The sequence below is a fragment of the Callionymus lyra genome, chromosome 6, assembly GCF_982586985.1.
Source record: "Callionymus lyra chromosome 6, fCalLyr1.hap1.1, whole genome shotgun sequence".
Classification (NCBI taxonomy): Eukaryota; Metazoa; Chordata; class Actinopteri; order Syngnathiformes; family Callionymidae; genus Callionymus; species Callionymus lyra.
Genome location: NC_141823.1, coordinates 14,171,089 through 14,187,685, shown reverse-complemented (window position 1 = coordinate 14,187,685; position 16,597 = coordinate 14,171,089). Strand labels below are relative to the sequence as shown.

General features: G+C 37.1%; 1 protein-coding gene across 1 annotated transcript; it reads left to right on the top strand.

Moving 5' to 3' along the window:
- Window positions 1-1,532: 1,532 nt before the first annotated feature.
- On the top strand, window positions 1,533-16,291 carry LOC148076468 (monoacylglycerol lipase ABHD2-like). The gene is made up of 11 exons (XM_087793772.1): window positions 1,533-1,835; window positions 2,649-2,700; window positions 3,342-3,557; window positions 7,919-8,094; window positions 8,296-8,463; window positions 9,748-9,931; window positions 10,795-10,887; window positions 11,268-11,366; window positions 11,473-11,542; window positions 11,611-11,695; window positions 13,352-16,291. The coding sequence occupies exons 3-11, from the start codon at window positions 3,349-3,351 to the stop codon at window positions 13,558-13,560; spliced, it is 1,293 nt and encodes a 430-aa protein (XP_087649898.1). The 5' UTR covers window positions 1,533-1,835; window positions 2,649-2,700; window positions 3,342-3,348; the 3' UTR covers window positions 13,561-16,291.
- Window positions 16,292-16,597: the final 306 nt, after the last annotated feature.

Below are 16,597 nucleotides of genomic sequence, written 5' to 3'. Positions count from 1 at the left end.
CACAGATACTTGTCAGCATATGGTCAGTAACACTCGAAAAACATGCAGACCTTTAAAAACAAAAAACAATGCTTGCATCAAAACATTACTTACAAGTTCAATGTCAGAATAACAAATAATAAACAAAAACATTTCTATTTTATTTTATTTTTGTTCTACATTCTTTCTCATTTGTATTTCTCAGTTTTTTCTGCAAAAGAGTTATTCATCAAATACATATTTATTCAGCCATACATATAGTGATGTCTTCTGAAAATATTTAAGCTACATAACAGAAGAAATAAATAGTATAAGTAATATCAAAATATAATGAGTATAATGAGTATAACAGGACTTCAACTGTGTTTTTCCTTAATTTGTATTTATTGTATTAAAACTCCATTTATAAATACATATAAAAAGCAATCTATAGCGCCTTGTTTGCCCCTCTAAAGGTCTCCTTCGCGCAAATGTTTTTTCCAGCCAGCACACACACACACACAAGCACAAATAAATGACATATTAAATGGATATATGTCACGTAAATTAATATCCTGAATTTACACATATATTGTTTTGTGGGTTAGACGTGAGCAATGACTACGATATCTATCGTCAAATGATTCTTTACTCTTTTTTTTGTTCTGCTTTCAATGCACTTGTGTATAAAGCTGTTTTATACGGTTCACACCAGATGATGGCGCTGTGGTAGCGTAATTATAATAGCCCTTAACTGCCAACAATAAATCCAAAAACGTAAACCAGGATAGTTTTACATTTTTGTTTGTCATCTGAATATCTATTTCTAAATATAACATTGGGACATTTATTATCTAATATTTCAAAATGTAATATAACAATGGTTTGAACTTGCACCACAATATGAGGTGGACATACTGACTCTTTCAAGAAACATCTTAAGACGTTTTTATTTGTTCAGTCTTTTCCTTGATTTTCTGGAACTCCTGTTGTGTTATCAGTTTTGACTTAGAGTATATACTTTATTGATTGTTTGATTGTTTAAGCGCTTTGTGACCCTGGTCTGGAAAAGCGCTATGTAAATAAAAATGACTTACTTATTTACTTACATAGTCACATATACAAAGATAAAACATGAAAAATAAATAATAATAAAACGGACTAAGTATCTATTAAAATTCTACGTTTGAGACGATAAAAACATGCCAAATATTCGATATAATCAATCAAGACATCAAGCGCCACACGCAGGTGTTCCCCGGTATTACAAGACGATTGTAAACCAGTATTACGTAACTCTTCACGTTTCTGTCACGCCTAACACCGACAATCCTTATCTGCGATGAAACATTTCTTTTTACAGCTGCTAAATTACATAATCCCTGTAACATTTATCAGAGCACATTTTACAATGAGGAACATCCGTTTGGACAGGTCATATATATATATAAAAATATATGTTTATTTCATTTGTAGATTTTTTTCTTTTTTATTATCACCATACGTGTTGAATGGATGCATTTATTGCTATATAAAATAATTCGTTATTAATTTAAAAAATAGATATATATTTTGTTGCAGTAAAGACGGCTCGTTGCGTCATGATCTTCTCAGCCAATGGGAGAGAGCCTATGCAAATCCCACATTGTTCACGGATGTGACTGGAAGCTGTCAAGCGCTGCCGTTAGCTCATGTGGCTAATGTGGTTAGCTTCAGCTGCGAATCAGAGGGCGTCTCTCTAAAAACACACAAGGCAGCTATGCTTTAGCGGATCCCCGAGAGAACTAATCGAACGCCACGGGCGTACTTTCAGCCGCCGTCGCATCCCACGACACAAGGACCTATTTATTGAGTGTTTATTTCCCATCCCGGTTGTGGTGAGTACGCTATCGACGTTTGTGATGTTAGTGGTTCTGCGGCAAGATTAGTGACAGTAAACGAGTGAAACCGTCTGAAAATTCGGGCTCGGAATTTATCCAACGGCAATAATAATTCCATTAATATATATATATATATACGTTTAATACCACAAGTTATAACAAATTCCACATCGGTTTAAAAGGACGAGATGCTTTTCTGGCCAATAGGTTTTTTTTTTTTTTTTTACAAGATGCGTGTCATGGGGGCTGTTAGCTAGCAAATACAAACGAGCAACAACTTTAATAAAAGCTTCAAATATTGTCTATTTTTTTTTTATCACATTTACTTTTACAGTTAGAACTGGATGTTCCCCAATTAATTGGTGTAAATGGGGAGGAGTCTTTGGATACTATAATTCCGTCTTTAGAAAAAAAACGTTTATGATCATTTATGAAAATGATGCAATGATTCTAATGATTTTAGGTATTACCTTATAAACAGCCAAACCACACAGCAGTGAAATAAACACGTTTTAAACACCTATATTTGTGCAGCTGAATCTGACCTTTAAAACCACATACTATGGATCTTTCAAAAATAATTAATCACAATGTATCATATACATTCTTGTAGTAACAATTCAGTATTTGTTCAGTTGACACTATGACTACAACATATTCTTATATTTCATCTCTAGATATTTAATAAAGGTGTATTATACTAGCTATTCATATTCATTCACTGCTTATTTACATTTGATGTGAGGTTATGTTGTTATCGTTCCTGTAAATGATCACTCATGTTATAAACGTGTGTTTATTTCTCTATAGGTTGGACCAATCACTGTGACTTATTTCAAGAACAATAGTGACATATAACCAGGTAAGTTCTTCCTGAAATTGAGTGTAATGAATATTTAATTAAATCATTTTTTTTACAAAAACTGAACTATTTTAAGGAAGTCGTTTTACAGTCATTGGTTATTTAATCTTGTGAAGTCCCTCATGGTATCTTCCCCATTTTACTTTGTCAACAGTTACTCATTACTGGAAATTATGTTCCAGAGATTAACATGTAAACACAAGACATTTCAATGTTTTTCTGAGAAATAACCCATTTCCTCAGCCAACCTTCAATTATGTGTTTAATTTATATATTTTGCTGATATCTACCAGTTGAAATTTTTCTTGTGAATGCTGTCTTAATAGTCTCTTATCTGTTATTTTAATTTCATAGAAGTAACATAGGGCATTAGCCGGCATCATCCTTTCTAACAGGTATTCAAAAAATTCAAAATGTGATACAAAGGGCCTCAAAAATGATCTATAGGTGGACAAATAAACAGTATGCTGGTTATAATTTCATATTTATACTAAACTGTGACCAATAAAATTGAGTGATTTTTGATCAAACTAAATCAAGTTTTTTATTCAATCGACAGTCCTTCCTGTCGACAATGTGATCCCAGTCGGTTATTGCATAAATCATTCAGGGCATTTTGTCTTTTTCTTCTCCTTCTCTAGAGTAACCATGGCCACCCACGAAACAGACGTGCACACCATCTCTCCAGAGCTGCCAGCAATGTTTGATGGCATGAAGCTGGCAGCTGTTGCCACTGTGCTCTATGTCGTCGTGCGCTGCCTGAACCTCAAGAGCCCAACAGCGCCTCCTGACCTCACGTACCAGGACACAGCCCTGAACCGCTTCCTGCTGAAGTACTGTCATCCACTGACCAAAGAGTGAGTTGTTGTTGTTGTTCATTAGTTTTGTTACCATGGTGATAAGAGAACTTGGTTTGTTTGCGGATGATGCCCGTTTCTTAGCTTCGCAGTGTCATTGATCAACTTATAGCTAAGAATCCAAACACTTTTTCTGTTTCTAAATACATTTTATTATATTTAAACAAGTTAAAGCTTGTAATACCAGAGCAGGCTTTTCCACAAAAAAAAATAAAAAAAATAATGCTTTTAATTAACTATAAAACTGGTTAAAAGTTGTTGAAAATGTTCTACTAAAATATAAATATTTCCTTCACAATGAAGAATTATTTATAATTTTAATAATTAAGTTCGACACATGGTGGTTTTGTTTATCTTGGCTCTTGTTTGCTGAGGGTCTCTGGAGACTTGACTTTTTGTCTGCTTATATAACTGATAGTTCCTCAGCTTTTGGGCTGCGATGCGAGTGAATAACAAGGCAACAGTTCGCTTTATCTTGGTGATTGTTTGATGGTTTCCTGCCAAATGTTCATGTTTAGGCCCAATAAGATGCAGGATTGTTTCAGCTCTGCATTTTTAGACTTCCAGTGTCAATAAACACCCAAGGAATTTGTCTTGAAACAGGTTTCGGAAAGTTAAATTGTTATTTGAGAGTCACGTTTTACACCCATAGTGACATCCAGTGGTGTTGTGTAACAGAGATCAATGACACGAGCGTTCTGGGGGAACAGAGGGAGGTTAACAGAGGAGACGACTTTGTAGTCTTGCTGTTTAGAAAAACAAACGTGCTTTAAAGCTGAACTTCATTACCCTTTTTTGCTGTCCCTTATGATGGTATTAATGTGGAGCCAACATAGTGAGATTATGCTTAAGTACTTGTTGTTCTGCTTCAAATCATGAACTTGAAATTATAAAAATAATAATCTTACCCTGTTTATGACTTCTTTTAATATATAGTATAATTACAAATCATGATGATAACAATAAAACACTGTTTTTCTATGAGATATATATTTTTTAATTAACATTAGCATTAAGTAGGAAATGGTGTTTGATGGTGATGTATAGATGGACTTTATTAATCCCTCTGGAGATCTCCTACGTAAAATTAGGTAAACAACTTTTTATTTGAAAAAAGAAAAACGATTAGAGGGCAACTATTGCGAAAACTCTTCTGACTTACCTGCATGTTTTTGATTTTTTTTGAAGTTATTACCTTATTAATTACTTTATAACGTTCTCTCCCATCACCAAAATCTCGGCGAACGAGAGGTTACAAGAGCCGAGTCCATTATCACGTAATAATGGGCTTCACTACACAAGATTTAATTTCCGGATAATAACAAGAGTTTTCAGTGGGCTGGGCTTTTTCCAATGTAATTTTTTCAATTAAAAGAGAGGTTTCTTTTTACAAACAGACACATACTGACAAGTACAATAGAGTCCAACGTCTATTTAGGACACACTTAAATCAACACATTAGTTGCCCTTTAAAGATGAAAGTTCTTTGGATGCCCAGATTAATAGTAGATACAGGAGGCTTTTTTTATCCACTCCTGGTTGGTATCCTCTCGCCTTCAACCACACCTTCTGAATTCCTCCATTGTGGATCAACACTCGCAGTGTAGGAACTGGTTACAAAGAATACTCCACTAGATCACTTGTTCTTTGAGTTTTTACAGACTTATGTAAGAGCACCCTTTTTTGTTCCGACACGAAGGTGAGAAATCGTGGAGACACTGTAGCAGCTCTTGTGTAACTGTTGTAAATTGAACCCTTTTACTTCTAATCTGCAAATTATAGTGCCGTGTGCTGTGGAAAGGCGCACCCATGTGTACACATGATCATCTGCCCTTTAGAGAAATCTTTCCTCATCTGCTGATCCCGCCTACAACAACGGGCAGTGAAAAAGGGGAAGCAAACTTTGAACTCTCAAACAAAGGATCTACCCATTAAAGCAACGTGTTGCGTTTGAGATGGATATGATCAATCAAATTGAGTTATGTTAATTTATTACAAGTAAGTTTACAATCCACAAGCTAAACTTTTCACTTTCTTTAACATTTATCAAGATTGAGTTTTGGAATGCATAGAAACAATCTGAATAATGAAGGGTCATTATTAAAAATGCAGACTTAAAGCAAAAAGGTACAGGTAGAAGTAAGGAAACAGAAGTAAAATATCCATAGCATCGTGTTTAGGGCCTCAACAGTGTGGCAATGGAGGTGAAGAGTTCCCGAGGGAAGGATTTGTCATAAATCTGCAGAGGTAGTGTATTTGGATCTGGCTGGAGTCTAGACATGTTCTTTTGATCTACTAATGTCTTGACCGAGCTGAGCACATGACCTCCTCTCCAGATTAGTCTTGCAAGTTTCCTTAAGTCCTTCTTACACCAGGTGCACAATTATGAGTTGTGTTTGGGACGATTCATTTTGCAAAAAACATTTTAATAAAGGAACAAATGTCACCACCATTATTATTAGTAATACTCACAAGCCTTCCGTTCATGTGTCTTTCAGTTTCCTGTTGTGGTTTGAATCAACTTTTCAAGTTTAATTGTTTTCTTTATTGGAAATCTCCCACTTAAGAAGAGCCTCGTTGTTCTAAATAGAGTTAAAGTCAGTTGAGGAATGACTTGACATTCCATGACATTTTCATACAGCTTCGAGGCCTTTACTGACGGCTCACACCCACACAAACAGGAGTATTACTATGCATGTCAGGGAAGCGTTGTCCTACATAAAAACAATACAGTAGTCTTCTTGGGAGATCCAGACTTTTTACTGTACCGCTGCCTAAAGAAAGTGTCTTCAGATATTTCTTGGCCTAGTCTTGTGAGTCTTGTTCGGGAGTGGTGGGGTTTAAGTCCGTCTTACCTTGGTCATGTTTCTGGGCGCTGAAACCCTTGTACTTCTTGGTGCTCCAAGTAGGTTACAGTTTAGGAACCGGGCGCTGGAGGACAATGGGTTCCTGGTTACTTCACATTTGATTCTTCTTAAATATTTGGCAGTTGTTTGAATCTTTTCTTCTCTTCTCATCACGTCTCTCTCTGTTGACTATTTCTAACAAAGCCTTTTTCGGTGATTGCGCCCCCAATATCTTAGCTATTTGAAGAGTTCTGCATTCTTTTGAAATCATTTTTTTTAATTTTTTTTTACAATTTTAACTTGTCATTTAAAAACTGCTTAATGATAATGTACATCCCAATACAGGGGATTGGCCTCATATTTGTGTAAACTGGTTACTCAAATACAATTCATCTGATATGCTTAATTCTAAATTGATACAGTTTAGAGCATATCCATAAAACAAATATGATATGTTCAAAATAATACACTCGTATGTGACTCATAGGATAGAAAAGCTGGTTTAGTAGAATACATTTAAGAGCACTGAGCAGATGTTAAAGCAAGTCAGTGTCTTCGTGAAGTACATTTAGTTTTGGCTCATCTGGTAGACCTGTTGTAGACCAGTCCACTTTGTTGCATTGATCCATCGATTTGTATCAACTTGTAACACGGATGTTAAATGTAATCTCAAAAATATATTCATGCAATGAATTGAACTGAATCTGATGGTAAAGGTATACGAATGCAACTGTGATTGTTGACCAGACACATAAAAAAAAGTGTATTTTTTTATGTTGTTTCTTAAAAAGGAAAGGCTTTCACGGTCACACGCAATTTGTTGGTGTCTGTTTTAGTTAAGTATTGAAGAACAAACTGGGATAAGTTTGTTTCAAATGTGTTATAATTGTTCTCAAGGGAGAGTCCTATTTCTCAGTGGTTAGGAATGTGACCCTGACTAGTCATGTTCGATCTTTGTTCCACCTCACATGGACGCCTGCACCTGTCGAGCAGACGAGCTAAAAGAACTGGTCGAATATCTTTGTAAATAGACTTCTCATACAAATTCATTGCAAACATTTAGCAAAAAACTTGCCAAAGTAGCAAGTATTTCTCGTCCTTTAATTTTTATTTTTAAAGCACAGGAACAAGAGATTTTTGTGACTTGAAACAAAAAACTTAAAATACATTATATTGTAAAAAAAAAGAAACCGAAAGTAATTGCATGATTTAATGTTGTTGGCTTAGGGCACATGAAAGAAATGGTTCTCTCACCAGGATTTGAACCCGCACCTTCTGGGTTCTGAGGGTAGGGGTCGTACTTGTTGTCCACCTGAGACCTAACCTGTATTGCGTTCTGCAATGCTTAAATGTGCCCTCAAAACAATATTAAACGAAAAAATATATTTTGTCAGTACAGTGTAATTAGGGCCTAGATACACACTGACCAAAACACAATCCTTTTGGCAGATGTATTTATTTTGAGTCATGGATGTTTCAAGAGATTAGTTAATCATTCATTTTTATTTCCTCCAGGTACATTCCACCCCTGCTTTGGGGCAAAAGCGGTCACCTACAGACGGCGCTGTACGGGAAGCTTGGTCGGGTGAGCTCTCCAAGCCCATTTGGAGTCCGAAAATACCTACCTATGCCTGATGGGGCGACTGCAACATTCGACCTCTTTGAAGCAGTAGGGGACCATCGAACAGGAGGTGATGCCATAAACATATTTCCCCTTTGAGTATAACATGTGCTGATAAGAGCTTTGGCCGTCGGTGACTGTTTATTCAAAGGTTTAACAAAGATGAGAAGCAAATGAACCGATTTATATCACTTGGCAACTGCAACGATGGTTTTATCTGTGACTCAATGCGTCGTATTTGATGTAGCTTATCTTTAATTCATTTCAACAGATGACATCACCATGGTGATATGCCCTGGGATTGGTAACCATAGTGAGAAACATTACGTCAGGACGTTTGTGGATTATGCCCAGAAGGATGGTTACCGCTGCGCCGTGCTCAACCACCTGGGAGCTCTACCAAATATTGAGCTCACGTCCCCGCGCATGTTTACCTACGGTGAGACACAACCACACCAAGTTAAGCCAGAATAATTCTTTATTTAACTTGCAGCTTGTGTTACATAATATTTGCAGAATGTCCATAGTGACAATGTCAATAACATGTCAAATCATTTTAATAATAATGCAAGCCTTTACCACAATTTCATGACTATTGGTCACAATATAAAAACTTTAATTTCTGCTAATAAAAAATAGAGAAAATATCGATGAAGATCTTCTTCCTACCTACTGTACGTTATTGGTTAATCCAAATTAAAATGGAATGGATTTGTTTTTATATCAAGTAAGCAGCATGTGACTTCTGGATATTTTACTGTATATTCATCTTACGTGTAAGACAGACCAGTGTACAAAGAAAATGTTCACTTACTGTAGAACTTGTAAACTAAAGTACTTCAAATGAGGAATTGTGCAGAGTCACTGGGTAGGTTTCAGGGATCATTATGCTCACAGGAATAGATGTGAGCAGCTGTCTGTAGTAGGAATGGAATTCTCTGCAATGTACAAATACATGCTTATGCTGATTATAGCCTGTTGTCTGTGTTTTAGCTGACATGCTGTTATGTACAATCATAAGGAGGTTGTTTTTTTATTCTTACTAGTAAACAAAATCATTTGATAATTCACAGTGTTGTGTTAGCCAAACTTCCATTTTTGATAGTAAGTAAGTAAGTAATATTTGTAGAGCGCTATTCTAGACCAGAATTTTAATGTTGATCCTGAAAGAAACTGGCAGCCAGTGAAGAGATTTAAGGATGGGAGAAATGTAAGTTCTTCTACTAGAGCGGGTCAGAATTCTCGCTGCAACTGAGTTTTGTATCAACTGCAGGCAAGACAGCTCTTCTTGGTTGTTTTAGGAACTAATTGATTAAAAAACGTATAGAAGGTTTCTTTATTTTTATTGATTTCATTTTTACCTCGTATAATGTGTAATTCAGGCAGATGATACTTGTGTTTATTTAACTTAAAGCTACAATAAATCAAGATTACAAGTATATAATTTATCATCAATATTGTATCCATAATTTAACTTTGACTGCTGGAACATAAATACAAAGTTCCATAAGATATGAAATAAAATGAATACAATAATATAATTTTTTTTTACAAGAACAAATTAAGTAGAAATAAACATTTATAGCTATAGGAATAAAAAAGAAATGTGAATAGAAATAATAGAATAGGAGAAGGCACCTTTAGACTTGCTGACCATAAGCCTCTCTGATACATGTTAGGGTTTCACTTATTGATTTGTAAAGCTGCACCTCCGTCCTTCCAGGGTGCACGTGGGAGTTCGGAGCCATGGTCGGGTACATTAAGAGAATGTATCCTCAGACAAAGCTGATTGTGGTCGGCTTCAGCCTGGGCGGGAACATCGTCTGTAAGTTCCTGGGCGAGAACATGACCAACCAGGACAGAGTGCTGTGTTGTGTCAGCGTCTGCCAAGGGTACAGTGCCCTAAGGTGAGTTGTTATGTACTGTAAACACGCCATTAAAACTCATCACGACAATTTTTTTTATAACCCACTGAACATATTTTATGATTAAAGGTTAATTTTGTCATAGAGCAAACATTTGTTTCGTCTCCACATCTTCTCACGCACCCTTAAGATTTATGAGTTTGTATTGATGCATCATTTATATAACCATGCTCTAACTACTCCTTACTATGAAAGTCAGCATAAGTCTGATTTATAAAGTTATAAAATGTGTTACTTGTGTACTGGCATCTTTACAGGTTACAATATCAACATGAAGCTACTCGAGTTTTACCGCACCCTAATGTCCGGACAATTATTAAGAGCGTGTATGTTATGGCTGTGATTCATATTGTTTGCTTTTGTCTGGTCTGTGGAAAGGTTACACAAAGACATTTTAACCTTTATCTGGGACATGTGTGTGGACAGAGATATATTTGGTGTGCAGTTACAGACAAACAGCCAAATTCAGGACGTTGTTAAACTTTGAGTGCATATTTAAAACAAACATATGTTATATGGAACCCTGCAAGAGACATTCTTTGGTCACCGTTTGTACCTTTGTATAATCCGTCATTCAAGAATAATTAAAATAATTGTGTATCAAATTAACATTGACTTTGACTGCTGAAAAACATTGATAAAAGAAAGAAAGGGTAGATCAATTCTAAAACTCAAAAATACCTTCATGTTCTCTGTTTTGTTTCTAAAATAAGAAAAGCGATTTTTAGTTTCCAGCTTGTTGATGTGGCATGGTTTAGTTTCCCTGTTGCTCTTTGTCCAGAGGATTACACAGGACGACCAGTGTGTTGTTGTGGATTGAATAACTTCCTGCGTATCTCCCTCAGGGCTCAGGAAACATTCCTGCAGTGGGACCATTTCAGACGCTTCTATAACTTCCTCATGGCCGACAACATGAAGAAGATTATCCTGTCACACAGGTATCACGTCCGACTCGCACATTACGATAATGAACGTCTTGACCAGACAGACGAGCGCTTGTGTCAGTGATTCTCGTCGCGGGACTTCAATTTGCAGATACAGTTTTTTGTGTGTGTCATGAGTCTAGTATTAGCTTAACCATTTTAGTATCTGTAAATTCAATGACACTGTGTGCATCACTGAATTTATAAAGTGATTTTTCTTTATTCTATTATTTATGCTGTCCCTGCAAGACGACTGCTCAAAAAAAAAAAGGCTATAAATTTTACATAAGCTGCACGGTTTTGATTTCTCTGTTAAAATATAGGACAAGATGCAAACTGTATTTTAAAGAAGATATTCTTTAAGGTGTAACACCTTTTTTTTAAATGTATTTTAGGCACAGTCTCTTTGGAAACTCTGCTAGACTAATCGACACAGAGCTCAGTCGCCTCTTCACGGCGACTTCCCTCATGCAGATTGATGAAACCATCATGAGGTAAGTCAAACTGTGCCGTTTGGTGCCTCAAGTCATTCAACCGTAAACATGGTCTTTACTGGACCAAAGAAGGATTCTCATGTCAACCCTTCTTTTCTCTCAAAAGAAAATTCCACGGCCACAGCTCTTTAAAAGAATACTACGAAAAAGAAAGTTGTGTTCACTTTATTCACAACGTAAGTGCCCATTTTTAGGTTCTTTGGTAAATGTTTGTTTTTTTATTGACACGTCTACTCTGTTGTAGGTCAACGTACCACTGCTGCTGGTGAACTCTGCTGATGATCCTCTGGTTCATGACTCACTGCTGAACATCCCTCGCACACTGGCCGGTAACAAAAGCTTTTCCTGAGACATGTTTTTCTATAATTATTGGGTGTTTAACCATCTTTTTTTTAAATCATTGTGTCATGAGGACACTATCTTGTTATTGTCAGGACACATCTGGCTTTTGCCATCCATTTAGGCAATTGTTTAAATTATTTAGGGGATGATGATTTCAGATCTGTTATGGACTAACTAGGCTGGCAAGTATATTATGCTTTTAAAAACCGTCTTCATTGAACATAACAGTTCAAACAAACAAACCATCAAACAACATTTTTTTTACATATCATAATCTATTAAGCATTACATATCGAATTTTCTGGAAACTTGGCTGCTTGAGTCCCTGGCTCCTACATGGGTTTGGAAGATGCAATCTGCTGTTAATCCATGTTATGTAAAACTGCTGGACAGGCATAACTCAAGTCTTTTAAATGTATATAAAAAATATATATATATAATTTCCAGAAAATACATTTTAAAAAAGGAAAGTATATCGGGTTAGAATTGAGGATTTTGAGTAAATACAGTATTTTGGTGCTAATTCTGTTCTAGACTAAAGCTAGTATAATTCATATTTGAAATGATTGTGTGTTTTTACAGTAAATATTTGAGAAAAGGCTTTATCTAAATAGCTTCGTCATCACCAGTCATACTTTTGAACTTGTTGACCTGTCTTCAATGCCTGGCATGAAGATATGGTTAACACCTGACGGGAAGAGGACTGACCGTCACACATTCATCCCAAAAGCTCTTCAGCTGACCCGTAGCCTGGAAAGAACAGTGACTCAGACTCAACAGGAAAAGAGTTAACAGAACCGCAACAGCGCTTAAAATAGCTCGGATTTCGTGAGCTAATATAGTCGAGTTTCTAAAAGTCTAGTGAAGTATTTTTATCCCAGGAATTTCTTCTATAGGATGTTCTGATATGTGCTCTGTGCCGCCCGGTGTCTGGTCGGATCACTCCAGGAGAAGACCAGCTCGGAGCAGCTGTTAAGAATAGCTGACATTAGTAGAAGCCCTGTGGGACTTGAATGATCAGTCGACCGTAGCAGACTCTCCCACTAACCCAGATAGGAGAAAGTGAAGCAGGGCAGACCACTCCGGCTAGTCTCCGCCACAGTGTGTGCATGTAAATACCAAAGTAGAGTCTAGTTTTTCTACTTGAACGGAAATATTAGGCCTTAATCTTAAAGCATGTATACAGCGTCCTTTCTTCACTGAACTTCGTTATGCTTGAGTAAATATTGTCAGCTCTTGCTAAACCAGACTCCTGAGCAAACTTTCAGAGAAACTATCTGCACCTAGTTAAGTCGAACTTGACACTCTTGTGAGATCCTAGTGATGACTGAGGATGAGAGGATACAGTTGACTCCAGCAGCTTTTAAAGCCCTTGTTTGGAAATATTTGACTACAAATGGATCCTACAGCATCACAATGTATCGTTTCAACAGACTCTTGCCAAAACACACCCCTAGTAACAATAAGTAAGCCTTATTTACTGGTTTCTATTGTGTTATGTTGCTCGCTACATCTCAGCCTACTGCCATCAATGTGTAATTATTTACCCGAATTTGTATTCAAAAAAGCACTAGATAAGTGAGAAGTATTCACCATTCCTGCTTGTTGCTAATCGAGAAATATTCTCTAAATTGTCTTTTCAGCAAAGAAGCCGAACGTCATCTTTGCGCTGACGCTACACGGGGGACACCTGGGCTTCTTCAAGGGTGCGGTGCTGTTCCCCAAACCACTCACCTGGATGGACAAGGTGATCGTGGGGTACGCCAACGCCATGTGCCAGTGGGAGAAGCAGAAACCAAAGTGCCAAAGTGACAGTCTGAGCGACAGCTCCTGTGGAGACGAGAAAGATTAGGTGTGGTGTCTTTTTTTTCCGTACGTCGATCACGTGACACTGGACCAGCACCGGGGAGACTCCTGAACCAAACGTGAAACAGTTTCGTTTTTTTTTTTCTTTCTCTTCTGCCTTCTCCTCTGGTGCTGCTCACAGTTAACCTCCTGCCCACATGTCTCGTCACCTTCAACACCCTCCGGTATAGTCATCGTCACCCAAATCGTAGATTTAGAACAAACCATTTTTTGAAAAAAAAAACTGCCTTCGTGCTCTGTTCTGTTTCCTATGTAGAGCAGAAACACCTGCTAGCTGAGCAGATATCCTGCCTAACAGAGGTGTGACACTGAGAGTGAGAGGTAGAGTTTGTAACAGCACAACTGAATAACGCTGCGTGCATCTGAACCAAGCTCAAACTTGATCACCGCCAAGGCCATATAGCAAACTCTGCTGTCTTAACACACTTCGTCTGTCTGTGGGTTGTGTGTGTGTGTGTGTGTGCGTGTGTGTGCGTGTGTGTGAGAGACCATTGGTTGAAGACGTGAATGTTCGCTTGGCAAAAAAAAAAAATCCACCCTTTTCACTTATCATGGGGTAAAGGTTAAGTGTAGACAAAAAAGGAATATTTTTACTTGGTTAATAACTAGAGAAGATCAGGGATCAACCCCAGGTGGACCCATGCCCGTCATTATGTTCTGTCACTTTCTTTTTGTGCACTTTACACCAGGTTCTCTTTCTATTTGATGACCAAAAGTGTTTTTTTTTCCTCTCATTGTTTTGCTGTCTGGTCAGAGCCCTCTTAGGCTACAATCTAATTACTTTACTAAAGTCGTAATATTATACTAATCTGCCTCTTTTTTTTGCATCAAATGTCACAATGAAGCAAACATTTGCTTCATAAAGAGGCTATTTTGGAAAAGATAATGTCACAAGCAACATTCAGGAAATCATAACTGTGCTCTTAAAGGCACAAAAGTTATTCTAAAAAATAAAAGACCTAGTAATAATACATGTAGCAAAGATGTAGCCACTGGTTGGCTGCCTTCACAGATGGATCTCATGTCTGTCAATGCCCCCAAAATCTCAGCTTTAAAACGAAATGTGGGATAATCATTCAACCTTATTGATGTTTACGTAGCTGGAGAGTGGGAGGGATATGATGGCGATTATAAACCAACATTTTTTATCTTATTTGAGGGGGGGTTTACTGATGATTGCTTTCACACACTCTGAAATAGCAGATGCTAAACAGTTAGCTTTTGACTTGACATTGCTCTATGACGAAGTGTCGCGGTGTTGTGACCTGCTGAGAGAAACGAGTTGTAGTCTGGGTGACGTGCTGAGCCAAGGCAAAAGTCCAGCCAAGAGATCCGTCATCAGTGAGTCACCACTGTGATGAGGGACGTAAAAAAAATATGGGGGAACAATATGCAGTTATATGACATCTGTCCGTGTTTTTATGCTGCTGCAACTCATCTACTTGACCTGCTGGCGTAAAGTACGACCATATCAGAGAGGCTAGAGTTTGATAGTATTAGTAAGTTTTTTGTTGTTGTTTTTTTTAAACAAAATTCTCACATTCATTCTTTCAATTCCACTCCGATTCATACTTTCCAACATAGCTGGTCAGTAAAAATATTCATAAGTGTTAAACTCTGGGTGTGCGACAAGAGATGGTCCCGATGCTGGTACCAATAGTCTAGGACCACATACAGAGATACGCTAAAGTTTCAAGCTTGTTTTGCTGCCACTCAACAAAAAGGGAACCAGCGCTGCATCTTCCACTCATGCGGCCGTATTATAGTGAATTAAAAGAGTTCACTCCACGATATTAGATCTTTACAACATGCTCTTTGTGTTGTTGCCGCCTGATTTAAAAGTAGCCGTCGCCAGCTCGACTTGAAGTCCTGCCCAGCCCTCATCACCCACAGACACATGACTCATGTCTAAGTTCCATTAACATCAGCTGTTGTTGTTTGAAAAAAAAAAAAGAAAAAATAAACTTGCTAAAACATTCGACACCAGCACAAAACGTGTACCATCGGTTGTTTTCAGAAATGTTTTGTGATCTTGAAGTTCTCTGCCTCCTCCAACTTTTGCACAGAAAATGCAGATTTGGATGTAAAATGTTTTCTTTTTTTCCAAGTGTATTTTTGTACTACTTTTCTGCATCAGAGTGTGAGTGTTGACGAGTGTGTGTACGTCACCTCCGATTGACCAAAACCAAAACGTCTTCACCTTATTAGATGTAAAGAAATATGAACTGTACAGCTATATATATGTATATGTTTATTAAAATATTTGAAGACAATAACCGACAAGGAGGGAAATCTTCTGACATTTTGTGTGACTGAAATCCATTTGTCCTGTTATACATGCAACAATCGGCCATTACATTATGACCGTCTTGGGAAGAAAAAGCCAACAGAATCAACACAAACGAAACAATAACTGAACTCGGTCTGCAGGGGTCAGTATCTTGCGTTTACAGTAAAAAACGAACAAGGGAGTAGTTTTTTGAATATCACTCAACAGGTGATGGTCTTAATCTGGTTAAGAAAGGATAACCCCTGTAAACTGAGGGAATCATTCAAGGTTCCTCCTGGGATATAAAACGCAGCTTAATTTTCTGTTTACAGTCACCTGGTGTTAACAAAGGTTGTGTTTTCACAAAATGAGTAAATGGGATTTTTTTTTTCATCATCAAAGTGTGTATGGTTATTGTGTTTCAAAATAAATTATTTTGTACAAAGAATCTATTTCACACTTGTAGTTTTCTTTTTTTAGTTTTTCAACCCTTTTTTAAATTATTATTTTGGGGAAAATATACATTTGATCACGCTTTCACTATTATGTTTTTACCCTTAATATTTAGTCCAGTTTAAAGTTGCACACCCTTTCCCCCAGCTCAATCTCATTCCCTTTAATCCCAATTAAAGACGTGTTTTAAAGTGGTTGACCTGGCCTTGAATGGGTTAAGAATCCCCAGTTTATATGGTTTCATATTAATGCGGAAGGAAAATAAATATAAATCTGTGAATCAAATTTGCCAGATAGCGAT